The sequence below is a fragment of the Centroberyx gerrardi genome, chromosome 14 (genome assembly GCF_048128805.1).
Source record: "Centroberyx gerrardi isolate f3 chromosome 14, fCenGer3.hap1.cur.20231027, whole genome shotgun sequence".
NCBI lineage: Eukaryota > Metazoa > Chordata > Actinopteri > Beryciformes > Berycidae > Centroberyx > Centroberyx gerrardi.
This window is the reverse complement of record NC_136010.1, coordinates 10,677,502-10,702,319: the sequence shown is the minus strand read 5'-3', so window position 1 is coordinate 10,702,319 and position 24,818 is coordinate 10,677,502. Positions and strand designations below refer to the sequence as shown.

Here is a 24,818-nt window from a genome sequence, read left to right as displayed (position 1 = left end):
AGAGAGAGAGAGAGAGAGGGAGAGAGATACACTAGGGAAAACATGAACTACAATAGACTGCAGCTGTTATAAAAAAGGTACCACACCTGTACAATCAGCAGCAGCTCCTGTGAACATCTATTTACAGTCAGAGCTCTTGTCATTTCAAAGGATTTAACAATTAGCATGCCTATAGCAACTTTCTTCACTGGGCCAGACAGTAGACTGATTGGTCAGAGATGGGCAGTTCCCCGCAGGCCGCAGTATTTCACACACAGCCCATGGGTGTAACAGTGACCCACATGTGGCAGCCAACCGGTCAGACGTGGACGTGTTTACCACTGGCCTCTGCCCACTAGCCAGGAACACGAGAGAGACAGACACACACAATTAGGACTGACTCCTTGGGACTTGGAGAGGGGGGCCTCCACTGCAATAATGGTGGAGCTTTTGTGTCAAAGGGATGCTTGTTTTCTCCTCCTCAGCCATGAAAGCGAATTTGTCTTGCCAGCCAGGTCTATTTATATTCACAAGAGCATTCTTCAGCATTAGCACAGTCACATGGCCTCCCGGGCAGTGGATATAGCCTAGCGATAGCTTGGAGGGGCTCTGCCTCAGCTCCCAGAGTCTGAGAACAACAAGACAACACAACCAGGCTCTATTTGTGTTTTGTCACCATGGATGTTGTCACCAATGAATTCATCATTCAGCCAATGAGGCATAAATCAAAGTGTACATCAGAGTTGTTTTTTGGGGCCTCTCTGTGCTCCTCTTCAGTGCTAAATGAGTTGTAATGTCAGTGAGTGGCATGTGTTGGTTATGATGGAAGGTGTCAGTCGGCACATGCCTGGTGTGTCGCAGCCTGGGCCTCTGACTAAATGACTGCAGGGCACTAAAGCAGTGAGTGGGAAGGTTGCGCAATGCAACGTCAGAGAGTTGTTTCACTGTAGCCTATAGTCTAGAATACAGGTGGGTCAAGTGGTGTGTGAAGGTAAGAGCTGACTGGGAGAAGGGGTCTGATCTCACAAAGCTCCCATTCATTCCTTATGACGCAGTTTCATTATGAAAGATGGGAAACCCACCTATCAACTTGGTAAACAGCACAACACTGAAGCCGGGAACAGGTTCTCTCACTTTGTGGTGGCTGGATTGCCCTGGAGAGGAGGACACACCTAACTGCAGTGACTAATAGATCCACAGCTAAGGGAGGATACAGGCTTGTCGTATTTCCACACACTGTTAGTTTAGCTTGAGATTCGTAGGTAGGATAAACATCACACCAAAGTCTGAGTGTTAGTTTTAATGTAATGTGATATTTTAGCACGGGGGCTTAAACCCAGACCTGCCCTCAATTTCAACGGCAGTCTCCCTACTCACTGTGCCACTCTGGTGTGTTGTGTCTCCTTTGACTTCCACAACACAAGGTGGCAATAGGAAATACAGAGCCCCAACATCTCATGGAAGATTGTTCAACAAGTTGGGCATCTTCAACTGTAGAAAGTGAATTACAAACACCAGAGTTGCTCACGGGCTTCGAGGGTTGGTGAGTAGGATGTCAATACATCTCTTGGCACTGATACACAGAGGTCAGGTTGTTTCCACACATGCTTCAACTTCTACCTAGGGAGCAGATAGAAGTCACGTGCACACACCACCTACATACACACTCCCACCCACACCCACACCACACCACACCACATGGTGAGAGGGCTGTTGGATAGTGGCAACAACCTTGTGTCCTGGTATTTAATGAGAGCATGTGAATTATTCAGCCTACTATTGGCCTGGAAGAGGAAGGGGACTGCAGCCATCATTAACTATTCACAGACACAGTATTATGTCACATGCACGTGCATGTACATACACACATCAAGCAAAACCTTTGCCAAAACTAACCAAGGCTGATGGAATATCCCATTTCCCATCTGCTCAGGCCTAAGGCCTTGGCTCTGAAGCTACAAGAAAGATGATTTGTCCCTCTTGGGTTCTGACCTATTGGGCACTTCACATGAGCCTAAGAGTAGCCTAGGCCTATATTACCCACATATCTCATCAGAAAACTAGGACTTGACTTGAAAACTCTGAAGACTACACACAGATGATTTGAATATGGTGAGAAAAGGAGAAAGGCCCCATGTTGCCTTGCAGGACAAGTGCTTGTTTCACTAACATCTGGTGGAGCAGTTAACAGGGAATATACTATCAGGCCTTCAGTCAAAAGCACTGAAGTGATCTTTGGCAGAAGTTCCAGTCATACACAATGTAGTCAGTTACAACATTTCTCAGCGTGAAATGCCCTTATTCCCCTTTTTGCCAGCATGGACCCCCTCCTTAAAAGCATAGCTCTGCAACCCATCAGCTGAGTTAGAGGAAGTCTATCACAAGTCTGTAATCTGTCTCAAAATAAGCCCTTTGCCTGACTACAGAAACAACAGATTGCTGTTCATCCCATTCATAAATAATACAGAGACAGAAGAGAAATGTTATCAGACCTCCTCCCTGCCTGGGAGGAGAGTCGTCCTCATGTGTCCATCGAGCTTTATCCTAAATGCTGTCACTGATGGCTATGGTTGGGAGGATGGATGGCTGATACAGACTGGGTCCATTTTTGTGCTGCTGCTGTCTGTCCTCTACTGCTGACCCCACTCCCTTAGAGCACAAATGAGCACAGCCTGTTTCTGCTGCATCTGAATGCTGGCTGGCTGGTTAGCTGGCTGGCTGGCCTAGATAGGAAGCAACTGGCAATAATCTGGACTCTCAATCACACTGATCAGAGATGCAGGCACAGACTAAGGTTGCATCTCTCATCACAAGGCAGTACTACACAGATATCCATATGCACCCACACACCACAAACACACACCTGAAAGTGCTTCCTGGTTATCACTTTAAGAAGCTGACTGGGAGGAAACTGTAATAGTTTCAGGTTGCAGTATTTTATTGTCGACATAGCTGATTTGGCTGCAAGCCTGCTACACCTTGACCTGGACTGACAGCTACTAATTCATTCTCAAAAAACTCACTGCTGACACAAGCAAAATTCCACAGAGATATCATGCTTCTGTAACGTGCTTCACAGATGCAGGGGGGATGTCAACCAGGTAGTTACAGGAAGAAGAAGCAGACACGCCCATTTACTCCTGACCCAGCTGAACAGCAACAACACAAGAGGCAGGGGAGGGGGGGCTGAACCACTCCCACTGAGTGTAGTACACACTATACGTCATCTTGTATGTATGACCAGTCACCAGCCCCTCCCTTCCTATGGAGGCAGCTCATTCCAACTTGCACACAAAGACTGAGTTCAGTTGAATGGCCTAAATGGCAGCAGAGCTCCTGACCACGGCGGCTCAGACCAGCTGAATGGTGCTCATTGTGTCCCCATGGTCACAGGGGGCTAGCAGAACTGGGTTGTTATTTAAGAGGCCATTTGGCAGGCCTGTGTTCTTCTCCGAGCAACCCAACAACAGGCATTTCCGCTTGGTTCTGCGGAGGGCTTGTTATGGACTTGGGGGAGTGTAGCCTATAAGGTAGTGTGGCACACCGCAAGCACTCAATCATACAGGGACTAGCTGACATGCACACCAACCTGAAACACTGCACACACAAAATTATTCAGCCATTATGGCTAGATGAGCTTAGCCAACTCTTAACAGGTGAGGGCAACGCACCAGATATCATAGGTCTTCAGGTTAATAATGCATTAACAGCATGAGAGGGTAGTCTGCTTCCTCAAATAACCAAATGTCAAATGGCATGGATAAGTAGACACTGACTGGTCATTGCTCAGGATGATTGGATTCGGTCTCCTCAGCTGGAGGTATGCAGCCCAGGTGTTTAGGGAAGGGGGGGGCTGGCAGGGATGTGACAGCGGGTGTGGAGCAGGAAAGGGGCTAACAGCTGTTCTGGGGGGGAAGGAGGCGGGCTATGCCTTGAATGGTTGACATATGTGTAAACTACAACAAATACACACATCCATCCTCACTCCCATGAGCTTTCACACAAAAACACAAACACGCATACAGACACCTACAGCTCACACAATTTGCTGACCACAAGGGTAAGTGTAGTGTAACACAAGACAAACAATTCAGGTAAACCTATAATTCCAGTAATAGCTGGTTTACACAGGTGTATGAGGCTCTGTACGCATGTCTAACCATGGAGTTGATGCGCATCACTTCATTTAATGTCACTGAGGTCATGCACTACGTTTGATTATGGTCTTGGTAATTATTGGCAGTCATTTATAACAGACTGCATCTTCAGGTGAGATCACTGTAGATGATGACTGTAGACCTTGTCATTACATCTCAATACTAGTCACAACCCCACGCACTGACTCACAGCATTCAGTTCTGCAATAATTTTTTTCAGTTGAAACCTAGACACTGATTCCAAGTAAGCGGATCAATCATTCATACCGTTTAAAAATGAAACACAATGCTGACAAAGGCTTTTATGATGGAAAATTGGCGGCCAAGGTCGTAAATATATCTAGATCATATGATAAACTGGAGATGACAGACAAGAATGGGCTGGAGGAAGGGTCAAGCTTGATAGCCAGACCTTGCCTCTGGCTAGCCCAATCTGTCAGACAGACAGACACACCGGGCTAGGTATGGCTTTGACATTCAATCGCACAGCACACTGAGAGATTTGATACAGAACCATAATAATAACCTATTATTCAATCGATGTTTTGCCTTTAATGAGCCATTACATGGTGCGAGACAGAGAAAGGAAACACGAGGCAATGGTTGAGCCTTTCTCTTCCTTCTGCTGCCTGTCATGCACTGCTAGCTCGTCTGCCAGCCGGCTATCACATCCTGTACTAGCACAAAATAAACTGGGTGGCACAGCATTTGCTGAAATACTATGCGTCCTTCTCTGTTCTCACTACCGACCCATTCAATTACACGTTTTATAAATGGAAAGTAGACTTGGGGAAAGTACTGGGTTAATCGATACCGGTAGCAAGACAGCTGAGATGAATAGCTAGCTTGAAATCTGCTGTAGCATCCCCCGTCACCCCTCCTTACCTTCAGACAGCTCCAAATCCAACTCCGCCAATTGGTCTCTAACCTCTTTTGGTAGGGCGGACAAATCCACGCCACGGTCTGCCATGACTTAGCAGATAAACACAAGTGTACTCTAATTGAAAAGAAGCCGGGTTATTGTGAAAAATACCCCCCCTTCAAGACACAAAACAAGCATCAGAGTGGGAGAGACAATCCATTCGCACGACTGGCCCCTCCGCCATAATGGGAAAAACTCACCAACGGCAATGAGCGGTCACGTGACATCATTTACCTCGCCTGTACATTAATTCACTGCATCCAGTCCAAACCCCAAAGCTGTTGCTCCCTCTTGCGTTACAGGCAAAAAGATACATCCTTCATTGGTAATTAGCGGATATTACAAAGTGTGTTGATTAGCTGCGAGGTTCTCAAACTTTCTCATGTAACAGACCTCCAAAAAAGACAAGCATTAGACCATTAGACGGTTTGATATGATATCCCCTCCCACAAAATGTTGTCCCAAGGAAGATTTTTGTTGTTAGTGATGATTGTGTCTAGAATTTGCATAGTGGTCTACACCAAAGATGGGGAGGTAACAGAGGCTACAGTGAAAACTATGAACGAAATACTCATTGTACAATGTCATACTGATACATTTTCTCATTATCTACTGAAATAGTGAAATTAAACAGTTCTTCATGTTCCTGCGGACCCCAAGGAACCACTTCAAGGACCCCTGGAGGGCCTCAGACCCCGCTTTGGGAAATGCTGTGGGAATTAGCTTGTGGTTGTAACCAGGGGAAGCTGGATAGAGGATAAGGGGGATGCACATTTTTAGCCTTTTAGTTGTAGTAGAGTGTTTAGTTTTTGTTTTATTAGACATGCATTTTTGGGCCAAAGCTTTTATCCCACATTTTACCAAGACCTGTCATCAAGTCACCAGCCTCCACTGGTTATGGCTATGTGTGATCAACAACTCAACTATGTGTGATTATTTTGGATCTACACTGTAAACACAAATCATCAAGAAAAGCTCGTAATGTCCATTAAGATGTAGTTTCTTTAATTAAAACTGCAGCACTGTAAGTGTAGTATTCCACTTGGACATGCATGGAAAAGTAAATATATTCATATAGTACAGATATGTACAGTACAAGGACAGTTTCTGAAATCATCAGTCCAACAATGGGAGTGTGAAAAACCATTAAAACACTATGAGCAATTTTCACATTGTTGCATTCTCATTAAATTGCTCTTTTCGCAACAATTCTAGTTAACGTTAATATGTCAAAGACTGTTATGACGATTGTTATTAGACCAATTAAAAAATAACTTACACAAGGACAGTCAAAAGGCTTGACAGAATTCATCTTAGAAGATACAAAGGGGATAAGTGTTTTTTTTTTTAAAACAGGACTAATGAAATTACTCTGTTGAGGAAATAAAAACAAATCCATGTGTTAAACAAATTAATTTCTATATTCATCAGTACAATGAGACAGAATAGAAGCATTATGACAGCAAGTTGAATAGTGCTGAAAATAGCACACAACAAAAGAAACGAAAGAAAAAGTGCCAATGACAATTACTAACATGAAAGCAGAATATAGTTTGAATTTTCATTTCATACGAACAATCGTCTATAAGGGACTGCCAGCAAAATATAGTGCCAGCTGAAAAGTACAACACAATGCCAGGGTCACCATTGGGACTGTAGGACAAGAGGTTCAGTCAATTGTGAGAGGTGTTAAGGAGTTGCTGAGCAAATTCCCATTCATGTATACAGTACAGATACGAGAGAAATAAAGCAATATTCTGACATCACTGAAAGAGACCTTGTGTCAAGAGGACAAAAGGTCTGCAGAAAATTAAAATGAACAGAAAATACAAAGCAACAATAAACTTGCATCTCTTTAGTGCATAAAGGCATGCCCTTATGTTCATGGACAGATATCTTATTTTTGCAACATCTCATTTTGCAAATACATGCTCATATCAGACAAAAGAGGGACAGAGATACATGGAACTAAAAAACAAGAAAAGGAAACCCCTTGTTTAGGCATTTATGTAAAAATATCTTGTATCTTGGTAAAATGGGGGATCCCTGAAGAATTTAAGCTATTCAGAGACAGCCACAGGAACTCTGAATTTTATTTTTCGCTTTTTACCAGCGAAGATGTCTTTGCTATGTCTCTCCACCAGATGACAGACAAGTATTTCATCACTTTGTATCACTGACACAGGGACTGGAGGGCAGACTAACCCTGATTTTAAAAGGCATCTTCAACAAATTATTAGGTCATCTGTTCCTCACTGTGATGGCTATTCATTTGGTAAAACAACCAAATTAAGACAATGATGTTTTTCCTAAGGCTCCATTGTTTTTCACACAAGCAAATACATATTTGAGTGGGGATGTCAGAGGCACCAACGTGATCTTAAGGCAAAATTATGAGACATAGTGTGTGAGACTGTGTGTGTAAGTGCAAGTAACAAGCAGTGATATACTGTATGGTGTCACTGTGAGCTCTGAACCACAAAATAACAGTCAGGTTATTTACATCCTGCCCCAGAACCAGAACCACGGGGGTCTTTGGAGATTCAGAGATCTGATTTGTTGTAACTATGGCTTAGTTTAGGTTTGGTAACGAGCAAAAAGACTAAGGGGTTCATTACACTCCGACGAGCAGCAAGGATGTGCAACCATCCCGTGAAGAGTGAAAACAACAGTTACAGTAAGTCTAGGACCCACACAGAGAAACACAGCCATTAGAATGGTTTCATAGAAGATGGAAATCACATCCACTTAGAAACCAATAAATACTAAAACTGCCTGGTGAAGAGGAAATGTGAAAAGGGGAAGAGAAGTTGAATTCCTTTCAGGCCAGAAAAATACAGTAAAAGATGCTGACTATTAAGTCAGAAACGCACTGGAAGCGTCAGAAACGCACTGGAAGCGTCAGAAACGCACTGGAAGCGTCAGACGCACGTGTTTTCAAACGCACCAACTGTTTCCAATGGCCAAACGTGTGGAACTGCCTTGACGCATCGCTCTGAACTTGGTTCACTTTTGGGAGCGTCAAGAGGACCAGCATGGCTTTTATTTGTGGTTTCAGGAGCCGCAGAACAAAAGAAAAAAGGTAAAATAATGTTTTTTTTTCAGGACGCGATATTCAATAGGTATTTTAATTATCTAAATGGGCATGTCCATGATACATTTTTATTAATTTCTCATTTGCAGTCTTTTATTACAGGGTGTTTTGGGGATTTGTTAATCAGAACCCTTTGGCAGCTTGTGAAGTTGGCTAGTTTGTAAAGTTTCATAGAATAGAGAGACTATATACCAGATTATAGAATTTATTGCACGCAAAAATATACTATCCACATTGCAGTGCAAAGTGCAAATCCCAGTGCCTTGGTGTTGACGCTTCACATCTCCTGCCTGCAGTGCGCCTAGAAGCGTCAAACAAGGTGCGTCAAAAGACACGCGTCACAAGCCGTGTCCAGTGCGTTTGGGCCTTTACTGAAACTGATTGAAACTGATTCGAAGACACTATACTGTCTTGGACATTATTTTGGTTCTACGGCGCAAGCTGGGAGGATGTGCCAATTAACTTAAAAGATACTGTAGCTGCACATGTCAAGAATATAACAACCTAATAGAAAAAGTCACATGCTAACAATATAGCTATTAGTGTATCAGACCATGAATAAGCAAACTGCTATGTTCTGATGTACATAAATATATACACACACACAGCCACTCACACACAGTTTATAAATTTTATCATAAAGGGGTGTAAATGAGGTAAGGTTTTTGGGTGCATGTTGAGATTACCTTGAGGTGGAACCACTTACAAAAGGTTTGGGCAAATACTTGAGATCTGATCATCTGAGTGATTGAAGTCTAGACAACTATTGCATCTTTGGAGCCAAGGATGTATGTGGATGTATGCTGTGTGTGTGGGTGTGTGTGTGTATGGGTAAAAAGTTGATGGCCGCAAGGCACTATTCCCTGCTGCAACAGTGTGAAGCCCTGTGTGCTGTGTTTGGTATTTTAATTGATTTGAGAATGTTTATGCCTGTGTGTTTGAAACCGTGCAGATATGTGGTATTTGTCCACATGGGGAGTTCATTTCGGCAGTACACTCGGAGCGATGCAGTCCTACAGTCCAGTGAAGAGTCATTTTGACTGAGGGTGAGGAGAGATGAGCGAGGAGGCGGGGGGGGGGGGGGAGGGGGAGAGGGAGGTTGGAGTCCAGCCCCTGTAGTCTATGGCAAAGTGAACAGGAAGCTCTCTCAATAGTCTCAGTCCATTCCCAGAAGGCTGCTGCTGAGCTCCAGGCCACAGCAAGATGGCTCCACTGGAGGGGCAGAGAGGGGAGAGGAGCGCGGGGAAGGGGGAGGAAAGTGGTTGGGACTTTTAGGAAGTCCTCTGCTCCTCTCCTGCCCCTCGGTGATGAGTGTGAGCCAAGTCTGGGCCGTGGTGGCATCGCTCATCATCTGGCAGCAGGTTGGGACTGTGCAGCCATGATAATGTGAGAGGATCCGCTCTCAGCCCTCTGCTGCTGGCCCATTCCTGCCAGCACAGACATGGCCATGGCTTCGGCCGCCGCCCGCGAGCTCAGGCCGTTGTGCCCTGCCGAGGGGCTGTGGGCCAGGGAGCTGTGCTGGATCACTGGGGCAGGGGAGCCCGTCGGTTCTGAGGGGTCTTTCATACTCTCCTCTGCTGCTACACAGAAAAAAGAGGAAATAATTGAAGAGTTATGCTCATGCAAGCTCAAAGTGACAAGCATTTCACTCTCAACCTTCAATGCATTTCATACCTGCCTGAAATGCTGAAAAGCAGAGGAAATCACGTTCAATGTTCAACAGTTACAATGTAGTTGAACTGAAGAACAGTATCCACACTGCACCATTTAAAAATTATGCCCAGAATGGATTACATGAGTGAGAAAGTAAAATGTAAGGGTCCAACCAAGGGAGAAATAGCATATGCGAGGCTCACCTAGGTAGGCAGTCTTCTTCTGCAGGGTGGTCACAGGACAGTCCTTGTGGGCCAGCAGCAGCTGCTTCAAATGAGCCACCTCGTTTCGCAAGAGAGACACCTCATTCTGACAGGATAGAAAAAAGGAGGATCAACACTTCTCAACAATTCATTCCATTGCTAATTCAGAGAGCTTCCATGACCTAAAAACGTAATTCCCTCCTGGTTTGTTAATGTTGTTTTTCAGCTCGGAAAAGTTCTAAACGGGTAAACAGTCTGGTTTCCACTCCAGTTGAGCTAGCTGTGGAGAAGTGGACAAACAATGTAGAAAAAAACCTGAAACCACCATCTAATGCAGTAAATATGTGAAACAAGTTGTAAAATACATTCTGCTATATTCCTGTAACCTGACCCATTTGTAAAATTCCATGATATTCCCTGAAATTGATCAAATTCCCTGGCGTTCCCTGTCTAGAATACACCTCCCCAAATCCCATGATATTCCAATAATTACTTAATTACTATTACTTAATTATAATGTGACCAACACAAAGACGGTAGCATATATGCATACACTTACAGAGGACAGACAAGCCCCGCCTCCACCCCCCCCCCCCCCACTTCTCCAAGCCCACTCACCGACAGCGAGACGTTCATGGAGCTGAGCTCCTCGGCCTTCTTCTCCAGGGAATTGACCCACAGTTTGCGTTTCTGTCTGCAGCGCGAGGCCGCAGCCCGGTTCCTCTCCAGGAAGCGCTGCCTCCGCTCGTCTGGGTCATCCTCTGCTGTCCGTCGCCGACGCCCACCTGTAGGCTGGGCTGGAGATACCTGCAGGGAGAACGGGGTGAAAGAACGAGAGAGAGACAGACCAACAGGGGAGCCAAGGGGAGGGGAGGGGAGGAGAGAGAGAGGAAGAAAAGGGAAGTTTGAGTCATAGTATCATTATTTTAGTCAGAGTACATCATAGTCATCTCACTACAGCACGTACACCCATAATTTTCTGTAACTAAAATAGGATGATATGGTTGATATGTACTATATGAAATAGATTTTGGCTCAAGTACTTTTGGTTATTTTTAAGATTTCCACATTTACAGTATACTAGACCGTTGAGAGCAAAGGACAACTCTAAACAAAATCCCAATATGTGTTAAGACTACTGGTCCAGGTTTTGAGATGACTTACAATAATTAATTATGTTGGTTAACAACAATATCACAAGAGCAAATCATTGTTTGTAGATATATTGACTATTCTGAATTTTTACTGATACTGGTATCAGACTCCAGACTCATGTCAACAGTCGGGTCTTTGTGTATAGACGATACATTGTACCTGAGGCTGTGCAGGCGATGGAGCATCTGGATGTTGGACTAGCAGCTGGCTCTGCTCCGCCCTCTGGGGCACCATGGGGCTGCTGCCCATGGCCATGCCCCCCATGCTGTGTCCCGATGGGCTCTGCTGGGAGAGCGCCGCCTTCAGACGCTACAGGGGAACAATGATATGACCAACATAAATAATAAATAAATAATAAATATACAAGACAAAAAAAAATGTCAACAGGGACTGACAGGTTAAGCTTTCAGTCTGGGTCTAGCATGTTCTGTGCCAACACACATGATCTATACATTGAAAAAGGTCAAGACACAGCAGTTCAGTTTCTGTGACAAAAATTTACAGTTTTGGCAACTGTGGGACTAGCACTTGAGAGTATTTTTTGCCATTATCATTCAAACATCAAAGCAGTAGTATAGCAAGAGAGCCATGTGCATCTTAACTGTACTAGCAAGCCGGCCCCATGTTAGCCCACTGAGTCATTTATATCAGCAAACATAACTTAGAATAAACATTGTATCTTCAACATAGCCCAAACTAACCTGTTGGGCACACTTACGCATTAAATGCTCATTCATTTCAAATGACAAAATCCTAATGCTGCAGCATTGCATTGCAGGTGCATTACTTTGCAATGCAAATGCTGCATGCATTGGATTTATTCCACTTAGGTGTTGTTTATGCATGTGTAACCTAAATCTGTTTGACCCTGTTTTCTGCTAGCTCTCTGATGTTTTCATGATGAAATCTAAGTTGAAATGAAAATTTACACTCAGTGTCCACTGTATTAGGCACACCTAACTAGGTGCTAGCCAGGTAGGAGCATAGGAGAAAGGCATGGATCTAACAAGGTGCTCGACACGTTCCACAGGATCACAGCTGACTTGATAGTGTCACGCAGTTACAGCAGATTTTTCAGTGGCACATTCATGCTGCCAACGTCCCATTCCACCATATCCCAAATTTGCAGCATGGAGTTGAGATCTGGGGACTGTGCAGGCGATTGCAGTAAACAAAAGTCACTGCCATGTTGCTGGAACCATCTTGAGATGATGTTATTGTGACATGGAGCATTATCCTGCTGTATCGATTTGAAAAAGATTGAGGCCATGAAGGGATGCACCTGGTCAATGTTAAGGTACACTGTGGCGTTAAGACAATGTTAAATTGGTACTATGGGGCCAAGTGCGCCAAGAAAACATTCTCCACACCATTACACCACCACCAGCCTGTACCATTGACACCAAGCAGGATGGATCCATGGATTCATGCTGTTTACGCCAAATGTTTACCCTGCCATCAGCATGTTGCAACAGAAATCGTAATTCATTAGACCAGGCAACATTTTTCCACTCTTCAATTGTCCAGATTTGGTGGTCAGGTGCCCACTGTAGCTTCATCTTCTTGTTCTTAGCTGACAGGAGTGGAACCTGGCACGGTCTTCTGCTGCTGTAGCCCATTTACTTCAAGATTCAACGAGTCGCACCATTCTTGGTAAACTCTACACTGTAGTATGTGAAAATCCCAAAGGGGCAGAGATGCTGGAACCGGCGCGTCTGGCACTAATGATAATGATCATGCCACATTCAAGGTTGCTTTAATCATGCCTCTTGCCCATCTAACATTTAGACAAACTGAACCTCTCAACCCTGTCTGGACGCTTTATACTTACACTTTATTTATGCATGACGCACTGTCTGGAGGAGCGAGCCGTTTGTGTAAATGGGGAGTATCTAATAAAGTGGACACTGAGTGTATGCTTTAATACTATAATCAATAACCACACTTGATTAGTTTCATCTCAGTACAGTTGAAACATGGGATCCTTGCATACAACCCTGCATATACTTTTCTGTAACATAAATGCATTACAGATTAAGTGTGAAGTGTGTAAGGGTTAAATAAACAAATCTGCTGTCTGAGGTAATAAAAACACAGTCATATGATGAACAAACTAAGCCAGGACAGAGGAAGGCTGGAGGGCGAAAGGGGAGACAAAAAGAACAGAACAGATAGAGAGACAAAAATAGAGCCAGGGAGAGAGCTAATCTAGTGCTGACCATCTTGGCCTCTGAGTGGATGCTGTAGCCAGAGGGGGAGTTGGAGCCGCTGCTGCTGCCTCCCAGAGGAGGACCAGGGATCCCAGGAATGTTGGGTACCATGCACATGGGCCGGGCCAGCTGGAGACCAGATAACACACACACACACATATTAACAACTGAAACCATCTCTTGAGCTATTCAATTGAAATACCACATATTTAGACGGTTGGTGTGCCTTACATTTATGACAGAGGGCATCTGTACGGGGCCAGGGAGCACAGGCACTGCCTGGCCATTGGGAAGCATCATCATGGGGTAGTGGCTGGTTGGCGAGCTAGACAGACAAACAGGAGAGGGGCAGGAGGAGCAGGAGGCTCAATTATTTTTGTATGACTTTACAATTGTACATTAGAAAAAGTCCTGTAAGAAAGCAACTTTCCCCATCAGTAAAACAGGAGAATAATAATATATCAGAGAGCTTTACTCACACCAGAGTGCGATTGGAGGGTGGTGCCTGTGTGATGACGGAGGTGGGTGAGGGCATGGTGGGCTGAAGGGCATCAAAGCCTAGGTGGAGTGGGAGGGAACCCGGGCGCACAATGGTGGGGGTGGGAGCCGAACTTCTGGGTGGTGTGTCCTAGGGAATTAGGGGTGCGGTCAGTTAGGCAGAGCAGTTAAAATACAGCAGGCAAGTATTCAAATCATAGACACGATTCTGTTTTTCTAACATCCCAGGCATTCACACCTCTGCCACGCAAAAGAAAAAGATGGTAACATGGTGCACTCCTGAACAGATTCCACAATTTGCATTTACGTAATACTGCACTAATCATGCTGGCCTGTATCATCTGCCATATCCTCTCCTCATCATTTAAGTGTCCATCCTCTTCTCCATTCAACTAAATCCATCCCCCCTTCTGTCACTCCTCTGTCTCTTACCCTTCCTTTCACCAGGGACTCTCTGTTGCTGTCTGACGTGCTAGAGATGGAGTCAGGGCTTCCTGGCGGTGAGGAGTCCACCTCTACAGGCTCCTCCTCTTTCACCTTCACATCTGATGCTGTCTGCAGGCTCATGTCCAGAGCCACCGAGTTGGGAGCCGGGAGCTGGGAAAGACAAAGAGACCGAGAGAGAGAGAGCAGGTTGGCATGGTATAATGGCAGGGAAAAAGAATCAGCACTTCTTAAGGCGTCAAAGATTAGAATATTCTTGTAGACCTAATGTTAAAAAAGGAAACTGGCAGTCGTCATGCAATCTGAACAATGAAAGGACTCATTGAACCAAATGCCCAACAGCATCAACTTATTACACACTATAAGAGGAGGGGGAAATAAAAAAAAAAAACAACACAAAGAAGCAGTGATGAAATATGGCTGTAGTCAAAACAGATTATGTTGCCATATTTGTTGCCAATTACTGGGATCGTTGTGCCTTTTTTGAAATTGCTAGCCTATGGTAAAGATGAACTAACAGACCTTTGTTTACACCGCACTTAGGAAACAAGCCCCCAGCTTGATGTTAATCAAAATGTTACACCCCCAAGTGCAGGTTAAAGGAGACTTACATAGAGCGCAAAAGGAAGAAGGGAGAAATGTATTTTTGGCCGTTGTGAGCGGGAATTTGTCCAAGGCATAACTTTTGTGAATTGTTTTTGGCCTACACCACACAACTTTTGGAGTAACTTATGGATAGCTATATCACTTAAGTTAAAAAAAAAAGTCATTTTTCATTTCATAGGGACTTTTAAGAAAATCAACATGCAGACAAAAGAGAGATCAACACACAGAGAAATACATCACCCCCATCCCTCTTCTTACAGGGTTCTTGGATCTCTTGTCATCATCCTCTTGCGCCTTGCGGAACTCCTGTTCAAAGGAGCTGGCCAGCTCGTTGAACAGACCAACCTCCTCACAGTTCTTTAAGAAGCGAGTGGGAGTAGGTGTCTGGTCTGGCAAAAGGGAATGAAAAAAAAAAAGAAGAGATAACTATTCAAAGAAACGCTTTCACACTTAGTTAACACTTAGCATTTAATATAGAAATCTCTCTGAGTCATTCAGGCATAAATGTGTTTTTGGAGATGCTTTTCTTTGCAAGATTGTAGTGTTGTATTGCACTGAAGTTGGCTAAACAGTCTTTAGTTGAATGCTGGGAAAGGCCCTGTAGCAAAGAGATAAAGCTGAACATTTTTCAGTACCTGTAGAAACAGTACCTGCAATAATGACAGAGTCGGTCCTGGCTGGTCCGAATTTCAGTGTCATCTCATGCTTGTGTTTGTGTACAGCCAAGTGGTCCTCATTGGTAAACCTCTGGAACAAGTGAACAAGAAAGAGAAGAAGAAGAAAGGAAAGAAAAGTACATTATATGAATTGGCCTAGAGGTAATTGTCTACTTGTCCTAGTGAACTGAAGGCAGATAGCACCTTAACCCAGATATCGTATTGCACATAGGCCTAATCGTAGACAGACGATCTCTCGGAGATGTAGCCTAACACATGTATACTGTACCATTATGAGACGCACCACAAAGAAAACTGTATCTGCGGTGCATAATACTCTGTCTTAGAACCCTGTATGGGCCCATTATAGCCGTAGGACATGGCCTCAAATGTCTTAGCACATGCTAGACTTAACTAGAAAAGGGCAAGCATGGTTGAAAACTGAAATTATCTTCATAGCATCTAGGAAATGAGAAATGTGTGAAAAATACTGACACAGAAAAGTACTGAATGTAAATGAGCTGACACATCAAACTATTTGCTCAAACGCAAGTGTTAAGGCGTTTTTACAGAGCTGAGCACTTTTATGTCAAACAAGTTATTGTATCAAACAAATGGATGCTGTAAACTTTCTCAATAAAGCTCTACAACAGCCTATGCGTCGTTCCTTCCTATCAGTCATCCTTAGTGGAAGCTGCAGTAGGTCTGGCACTGAGCAAATCAGACTTATTGAAGCGCTCCAACAGTCATCCTCTCAGACATGGCACCTCTTCTTTGGAGAAGTGGTGAGGTGAATCAGTCAGAGACGTAGGAGGAATAATCGTGGCTCTGGCACCAGCCTATTCACCGTCCCTTACAGCCTATTTCGGGCGCCGCGTCGCAGTTGCGAGTTCAGTCGTGAGAGAGTGAAGTGGAAACACAGTCAAGTGTCAGGGGGATTATTTTTAGCCCCACCAGGCAGCATCACCAATACAACTACATGTCTCACTTGTCTCATTCCTCTGAACAAGGCGGCTGGGCCTGGGGAGGAAACTAGGAAACTATCTCCAACTAATCTCCCTGTATGAGATACTGGCAGCTAGGATTACCCCTCCCCACACAGTAAATATTGGGCAGCTTAGAATGGGGGGGCTGTTGTTGTTGTTAACTTGGTAAAGGGAAAATCTTGGCCAAAGCCAGGAGTCAATCATCCTTGTTCTATAATGGGCATGATTCAAAGTTTCCTGGTAGACAACTGTGGCGTGCAAAGGGCAGCAGTGAAACAGACATTCGGACATTAGACGCTCGCTCATAACATAAAGGATCTTCTATATCTTATTGTGCACAAATAAATACCAACAATAACCTCAAAGTTGACAAATATAAAGGTCTGTGAATTACAGAACATGGGTAGGCCTTACTACACTTTGTATACTGGTGCCTAAGCTGGTACAATGTGTAAATAACAACTCTGGGTGTGTTTTTGATATCATAACACTATCAAACAGCTAGCCCCATCACACCCTACTATGATCGCAGATATGTTTACACAACAACAGCTTGACACATCACACAAAGCAGGCCAGAGTGCCACAGCCTTCAGTATTGACCCAACATTGACATCAACCATGACTTTGCCTTGACAACCATCCATTGTGTTTCCGTTCCTTTAACTGGCAGCTAAATTAATAATGATGTCAACAGATAAAATATGCAGAGGATTTACGTCACAGAAACAAGTCATAGGAGAGTTAAAATGTTACTGCTATCAGGGATGGGGTCCCCAGGTGTCCATAAAGTACTGAGAGGAAAAGAAGCAAACAGATCATAATTTATTCATTGGACAGATGCATGTTGAACTGCTTTACATGCCTGTTGTTCAAATGCCAAACTCATGTACAACAGATCACTTTTGATCAGAGGTTGGAAGTGGGCTTATGAATCACAAATGTTTCCCAACCACATGAATACTTAGGCTAACTTTCATCCGTCTATACTCAGGAGAGAAGTCATAATTCATCACTAAATCTGAGGATATCGCACCCAATGGAACACAGTGTCAGACAGCTAATTGAACACGATATCAGATGGTGTATTTCCTGTGTTGTATGATCATGAGTCTTAGAACACATGTCTTTTAATTTGTTGTGAGCCTTCCTCGCAGTACATCAGGCCAGGCCCCAACAAAAGTTACTGGCATGTGAGCGCACTATTGGCACTCAGCTGAGTCACTCCCGTGGCTCAAACCTGTGTCTGCAGGCGGTAGCAGTCAACAGTGACAGGTTGAAACAATAACTGTGCTCTGATTACTCACTGGAGCTGCCAGTGAGTCACTGCTAAAGGAGACAGCATTGTTTCACAAGACAGAGCGTTACCTAGAATGCTATCTGTGTGATGATCATGAACGGTGTCGCATAAATCACAGCCGGTTAGCCTATGCAGGCAAGGAGAGGAAGAGTTGGCAGACCAAGAGTCTCTTCAGGGTTAACAAGGTCTCTCATCGTATATCAAGCTATACTCAACCAAAATGAAGTGCCTTTTCAAGTACTACAACATTACCTCTTTTTTCTTTGCCTTCAGTTTACTTTCAGTTCAGAGGAAAACACGTTGAAATAATGAGTAATTCCAGTCAACTTCCGGAGAGCAGCTACACAAAAGCAAAAAGTACCCCCCTCCTCACACACATACACACACACACACACACACACCTGAAACCCAAGACAAGGGAGGAGAGAGCTTACCTGTCCACAGCCAGGAGCATTGCACACAAAAGGTCGGTCATCCCCCATTTTTGCAAAGAGCTTGCAATGTAACTGTGGGAAGGGAGAAGAGGAAAACATTGTTGCGGCTTTTCTTGATTTGTGAATTGGCAAATCCTGAGAACAACAAAGCAGGGATGCTGTGGTTCGTAGTCTTTAGTCGAAGCAGGAAGCAGAATGCTATTTAAAAATAACCCTGGCAAGGAGGAAAACACACACAGAGGCAGCGAGACGAAGTTTCCCTGGTGATACTTCCTTCACACAGGGGGGCTTCTGGTTGGCCAATGAGGAACCGCTTACAGCGAGGACGATAGCTACCGTTTACACAAAGACATCTCTCTCTCTTTCTCCCTCTATCTCTCTCTTTTTTCCCTCACTCCCAATCCCTCCCTCTCTCATCACCACTCCCTCTCTTCACCTCTCCAGCAGCCCCCACCTTTTCCCTACAAGAACCCCAAGCTCAGTCTCTCCCTCTTCCAGTTTCAACTGCCTCTCTGTACACAATCTCTGTTTCGATCATCTTCACCTAGTTTCTGAGAAGTCTCATGTGATTCCAAGGCACAAATATCTTGCTACGGCACTCTCCCACTGACCCCGTCACCATCTCTCAGTTGTACTCGCTCTCCTGGTCGTCACCAACTTTCTCACTTTAAAGCCTGTGCAAAGTAGAAGCCCTGCACGTTCACCATCTCTGTGTTTCAGTATGCAAATATAACTGGAAGAGAGGCCTCTGCTAGTTGGTTGAATTAGTATGGAAAATGAATTGTTATGGTTATTGGTGCATAATAACACTGTGACTACTACTACTATGGCTACTATTAACAAACAGTAAATGACAGACTGTGTAAGAAAGAGGGACAAAAAGTTAGTAATTCTTCATATACTAGCCCTTAGAATGCTAAGCTTTCCACAGGACTGCAAACCAAATATTCCCCCCTCTTCCCGAGTACATGCTATTGACGAGAGTTAAATATGCACACGCCACTGTTTTGTTTCTCCTCCTCTTGTGACTGAAGCTGAACTGACATAAACTAAAGCTGTGCAAGCCTCGCAGCGTCTTTGTCCGTCAGCTGTCTCCACGGAGGAGCACAACTCTTGCACCCCACAGCCCCCACTCCCCTCCCTCCCCAAAACCGCCCCACCCTCCACTGCACAGCTGAACAGCGCTCCATGTGAAGACAAATTGGGAAGTTTAGAAAAATAACTTGGTCATTAAATTTAAATCAGGGAATGCGAGGGGTGGTGGCGGTGGAGTGGGGACATTAATGTTTTAGCACTCCCGACTGGCTCAAAGTGACGTCTGGCAGCTATTACACAACTCCGTCCCACCGCTGAGACAACATGACAGCACACCAACTACCAGCATGCATCAAGGTCCTCACTATGTACACAAGAAGAAACATTCCAATAAACAAAAGCCACTGATATATTACTTAATATATAAGCCTATTCCACAGACAGGCAAGTAACATTAGCTAAGAACTTCAAGTATAATTATTATAGTATTACTGAGTTACGAAATCGCACAGCTGTTAACCTCCATTGTACCTACTATATGGGTTAAGGAGGAGCATGTAGCCTAACATTATTGAGTGGGACAGATTATTCATTATGTTGGCGAGGCATAAATGTTTGAAAGTTTTCCAGTGTTGAAGTCAGTATATTTTCCTCCTTCCTCCCTCCATCTCTCCCTCTGCTGAGGACAGTTGCCCCTGAGCCAACACATGATTCCCGATGACTTGCGCTGGAATAAGACGGTCTACCACGCCGTTAGGCTTGTAACAGGGCCTAACCATTGTGTCTCTCGGCTCCATGCCTTTATGAGGAAAGGGGCTGCATCTTGTTTGCCTGTAAAAGCCCCGTCCCTTCCCATGCAGATCAAAGGGCCGATGAAGCGGAGCAGTCTGATTTCTTGCAGACCTCCCAGGCTCTGGAGAAAGGCAACAGGCCGGTGCCAGGGCCTTCACAAAGTGCTTCCAATCCACTGAGTCTATTTGGGCAGAGATGTGTCTGCAAACGAGATACTCCATCTAGCTCGTTATACCGAGGGTGTGGACTGCATGGGGAAATGGACACATCTGGCGTGAGAAGGGGAACAGATTTCAGAGTTTACATCTTACTAAAGACATGCTAGACATTAACTAGCCTGGCTGGCACTGACATGAATTGTGGAATTTGATTTTGTGGGAAGTCCACCATAAATTCCAGATGACAGGACTGGAAAAAACCATTTGTTTTCATAGCTGCCCCAACCAATATCTTAAACCTGATTAAAACAGATGTGTTAAGTTCTTCACTTTGCATCTACTGCTTGGCCTTGAAGTAAGACAATCCATCTTAAAAGACATCTTTAAAAATGTACTGCTTTTTGTTTGTCAAGAATTTACTGTATGTTTTTGTTTTTGTTGCTGTTGTTTCTTTTTTGGCTTATTTGATGGATTTTCTTGTTTTGTTCTTATTTATTTTTTTGTTGTTGCATGCTAAAAAATAAATAAACAAACATAAAAAACTTGCAGAACTATTTGTAACTGCTAGATCAATATCAATACGGGAATATTTGATCCCGTTTATGTACTACTTTGATTGTCAGGATTCTCACATTGAGGATAAAGCCTGAGAATAATTATTGAGTGGACTCTAAACACTGTAATGGTTTACTGCACCCTCTAAAATGACTACGCTCTGCTTCTGTAGACCTCAACTATATGTGTGAGACAATAAATCAGTTTGCAAGCCGCATTAGTCCTGATGCACATCATTGATATCCATTACAGACATGGATATCAAGTCAACCTATTTTCGCCTCCATTCATCCAAGGTGACATGGAACCCATCAAAGTGCCCTAATTCCTGTCCCGCTCATTGAGCTGCCGGCAAAGTCCCACTGTTAACTTGGATTTCTCCTACTCAGCAGGTGTAGGGGAACGAGTCCCAGCTATAATCAGCCACAGCCATCCAGTGTTTGATGCAGCCTGCTAGGAAACTGACTAAACAAACTGTATTAATAGCTCGTGCTGCAGCCGCGACTCTGGAATCTGAGGCTTGAATTGCCAGAGGGTAGGGGAGACCCCACAAAAAAAGAGGAAGGGAGGGGGAGGGATAGAGCAAAAGAGCGAGCAAGAAAGAAAGAAAGAGCAAAAGAAAGAAAGAAAGAGGGGTCAGTGATTGGTTCAGTGAAGGATCAAGGGTATTTGCTGGATCACAGGTGAGGTATTGGTAAATGTGGGCTATGAACGTTTGAGACAGGAGATCTAGGCTGCAGCTGGGTGTGTGCAACAGCCAATATGTATTTATGTAAGCAAAGTGAACCTGAGATTTGGTAAATGGAACAAATGAAACCCTATATCCATGTCTGCATAACTAGCAAGGTCTAAACGCTAAATCCATGCAGAGCCAACAGACAATGCGGGACAATACAGGACAGACCCAGCACACTTTTCTAAAATGAAACTAGAAACACTCTGCACATCAATTCATGGATCAGCAATTTGTGAAGGCAATTGCCATGGGGTTTATATGCCATGACTACAATTTAAGAGGAAAACAGACCATGTCACTCGATCCTTAGGTTCTCAACAAATGTAGAGCCTACATAGCCTCCGGTGCTGACAACAGTTTAGCTTAATCATTCACACTCAGTACTATATTGTGTGCACAGTACAATATTGTAATATCAAACCAGTAATAACATGGCTAGGCTTAAGTCACTGAAATCTCAGATACAGGTCCAGATATCTAAAGGTGAGTGTCTATGTTCAACATATATTCTGCATATGGAATTTATTCTCAGAGCATGTGATTATACAAATGTTAATGTTACACCAAATCCAGCAAAATACAAAAAACAGTTCAATTACATATAATTTCAATTTTGTATGATTATTAAATAGATCAAGATATTTGGTTTGACAAAACAGGCTGCAGTTTTCTCTGGTGTAACACTGGTCTATGTGATGGAATGAGCTACAACTCTGCCAAAAACATGACCTACATTCCTAATGAAGGTGTTGACATGCATGGGGATGCGGATCGTGGGGTGTTCAAGAGCTCAAATTGCAATACTATGGATATCATTATTACTTGACTACTAAATAAACACTTTTGAGGACTTCTTGCAGACCCAAATTATCATCACAGCATATCCCATCGCCAAACAACAGATATGCAAGTAAATTCCATGTAGTAAGAGATGTAGAAGATGTCAACGTTAAACTTAAACCCCTTGCTAAAGTCAGTTTCTTCCAGCTAACGTTAGCTGGCTTGAAAAGTTTGTCTTTTAGCCTCCATTACCTTCTGGCTGCGCACGAGCAAACTTAGCCCTGCCTTTTCCCGTACAAGACCGCCTATTCTTTTCAGTTATTGGTTATAAGCATGTCAATCAACAACATGTAATTCATGCATAGCTTTGGACCCTGTCAATAACAGCGGCTAGTAGAATCCAATTGGTTAAAACCGAAATCAACTTTTGTATCCATGAAACTGATGGCTAGCTGGTCTAGCTAACGTTAACAACAGGCCGCTATGAGGGAACACACATTCAAGTGACTACAACAGCGCTCCTGCAACACTAAAGCGTCGCCAACGACTATTAGTTTCAGCGATGACAACAAAAACAAACATCCATTTAATTATCACTGAGATTGACTGTGCGCATTTAATAAGAACTCGTACACAGTCAAACATCACCAAAAAATAGCAAAAGCTAGCAGTTAGTTAGCAGGCTGACACTTGAGTGCAAACGAGACAGTGCGAGTGAAACGTTGTAGCTAACGTTACCACAACAGTTTTGACAATTGGTTGGACATACAATTTTAATGGTAAAAAACACTGAAAACTACTGCTCCGAACACTACTTTGTCATAGTTTAGTATGAACTACATAAATATGGTAAATTTAAGGGGTAATAAATTGTTTACAAACTCACCTTTGCGCCCCTCTCTCTGGCTCCCTCTCCTCTCTCTTGGAATTTGACACTCCCCTCGCCCTCGAATCATCGCGAGGTTCCACGTCAGTTACCATATTCACCCAAGATGGCGAGACAAGAAGACTCCTGACTTTTGGGACACTAGGCGGAGACGCATACCAGGTCTGCACAATATTATAATGAGTCTCCTTTGTCTGCTGGTATTTCAATAACGCGGGGAGGGGGGCTACAGGTCAACGTGGGAAATGGTCGATTTGTCTGTCAAGTCAGACCAAAGATCATTAGATAAAAACATGCCAATTATAAGGCAAGCGCATGAAGTGTATGCGAAAACTAGCAATATTAATCGCTGATGCATTTCCGTACTTCCGTACTACAAACAACAACCAATGTTCCCTACGCTCACATTCCTGTTGCCTTTCTGTGTAAGTGTTCTCTTTGACCGTATTCAAAAAGCACAACACCCATGTTCATTAATACACTCTTAGATTATGCATAATAAGGGTTTAGACTTACTATACAAAACATATAAATGCATTTAAAAAATAACGTTCATTTGTAACTGTTGCGTGTGTGCGAAAATTGAAGAAACATGTTTTTGTTATTGGGGGTATTTGGGCATTTTATCAGATAATTTAACAGCATAAACTAAATTTAAAATGGATTTTACCCATTGCTTTGTGTATCTACATTCTCAAAGCATTGTCTCCCTATGATTTATTGGTGATAATGCAGGTACAATACAGTACAGTTTGACTGACTGTTTGCCAATCTCAAATTACGAGACTCCTCAAAATGCAACACTTGCAAACTGTCTTAAATCAACAATGATGATTTTGGCCAAAATTTGTTACATTTTACAGTTACCTCTATAAACCCAATTAATTCAGAATTAACTGGCAATTTTTTTTTTCTTTTGCCACTCGGGCTGTTCCCATTTCTATATCGTGGGAAGAACAGTATACTTTATGTTATTGCGGTCCCTAGAATAAAACCTTGCATAACAGCAGGCCTGACAGTAACAGGTATGTGGTGTGTTTCTGTGACTGCAGGATGAGTGTAGTTATTGTGATACTTCTGTCTTTCCCCACTTGGTTAAAACCGTGTTTCTCTTCCTCCTTTTAAATCCTTATCCACATAACTGCTGATATCACACTTCACGCAAGAAAAGCATAATGTTGAAACGATGGAATGAACAATGGAAGAGAGGGGGTCTTTTTCAGTCTTGCTTTGGTTTCCTTCCTGAAATCCTCACCCTCTTCTCTCTGCCTGGAAGTGAACGTCCTGCCTGTGGAAGGACAGGGCAACGTGCTGTAAATGCCCCAAAACAATAGGCAACAAATCATATACAGTAAACCCTGGTTATGCCGAGTGTCTGGAAATGTGGGGAAATGATTAAAGACGACGCAGCTGATGTACAACAGTGGAAGGCTTTAAATGCCATAAATTATTTCTGAACAATTAATTTCCCTCGGTTTTTACAAATCATAGCGAATATCCCATACAGATGCTGACTGCTTTACAAGCCAGTGAATTTATGTGGATTCAGAGACAAAGGTCTAGAGAGACCCCTAGTGGA

General features: G+C 43.6%; 2 protein-coding genes and 1 long non-coding RNA gene across 6 annotated transcripts in view; all 3 read right to left on the bottom strand.

The window, feature by feature from the left end:
- Nucleotides 1-5,230, bottom strand: part of dip2ba (disco-interacting protein 2 homolog Ba) — a 43,513-nt gene extending 38,283 nt beyond the window's left edge. The window contains exon 1 of the mRNA XM_078288024.1: nt 5,022-5,230. Within this exon, the coding sequence (XP_078144150.1) occupies nt 5,022-5,106 (85 nt within the window). The 5' untranslated portion in view covers nt 5,107-5,230. The remainder of the gene's footprint in view (nt 1-5,021) is intronic.
- Nucleotides 5,231-7,240: 2,010 nt separating this feature from the next.
- Nucleotides 7,241-8,154, bottom strand: LOC144542324 (uncharacterized). Its single transcript, XR_013507183.1, has 2 exons — nt 7,952-8,154; nt 7,241-7,911 (listed from the first exon to the last, which is right to left on the bottom strand). It is a non-coding gene; the product is annotated as an uncharacterized LOC144542324 (long non-coding RNA).
- A 4-nt stretch (nt 8,155-8,158) lies between these two features.
- atf7a (activating transcription factor 7a) lies at nt 8,159-23,277 on the bottom strand. Of its 4 annotated transcripts, none has more exons than XM_078288390.1 (12): nt 23,240-23,277; nt 18,298-18,369; nt 15,572-15,668; nt 15,180-15,310; nt 14,304-14,468; nt 13,853-14,001; nt 13,605-13,698; nt 13,383-13,502; nt 11,323-11,472; nt 10,627-10,815; nt 10,009-10,114; nt 8,159-9,732 (listed from the first exon to the last, which is right to left on the bottom strand). In XM_078288390.1, exons 2-12 carry the CDS (start codon nt 18,343-18,345, stop codon nt 9,500-9,502), a joined length of 1,482 nt encoding a protein of 493 aa, XP_078144516.1. In that variant the 5' UTR covers nt 18,346-18,369; nt 23,240-23,277; the 3' UTR covers nt 8,159-9,499. The 4 variants fall into 4 exon arrangements, with proteins under 4 accessions (XP_078144516.1, XP_078144518.1, XP_071775985.1 ...); XM_078288392.1 differs by lacking the exon at nt 23,240-23,277 and adding an exon at nt 18,533-18,557; XM_071919884.2 differs by lacking the exon at nt 23,240-23,277 and having other exon boundaries at nt 18,298-18,522.
- Nucleotides 23,278-24,818: the final 1,541 nt, after the last annotated feature.

What these genes read in the sequence shown, in the direction of transcription:
- atf7a (XM_071919884.2), bottom strand. Translation starts at nt 18,396, where the DNA reads ATGTTTTCCTCTTCTCCCTTCCCACAGTTACATTGCAAGCTCTTTGCA. An exon ending in CCCTCCAATCGCACTCTGGT is followed by an intron (nt 13,699 to 13,852) that starts GTGAGTAAAGCT and finishes TTGTCTGTCTAG; the next exon opens with CTCGCCAACCAGCCACTACC. An exon ending in CCATGAACGTCTCGCTGTCG is followed by an intron (nt 10,115 to 10,626) that starts GTGAGTGGGCTT and finishes CTATCCTGTCAG; the next exon opens with AATGAGGTGTCTCTCTTGCG.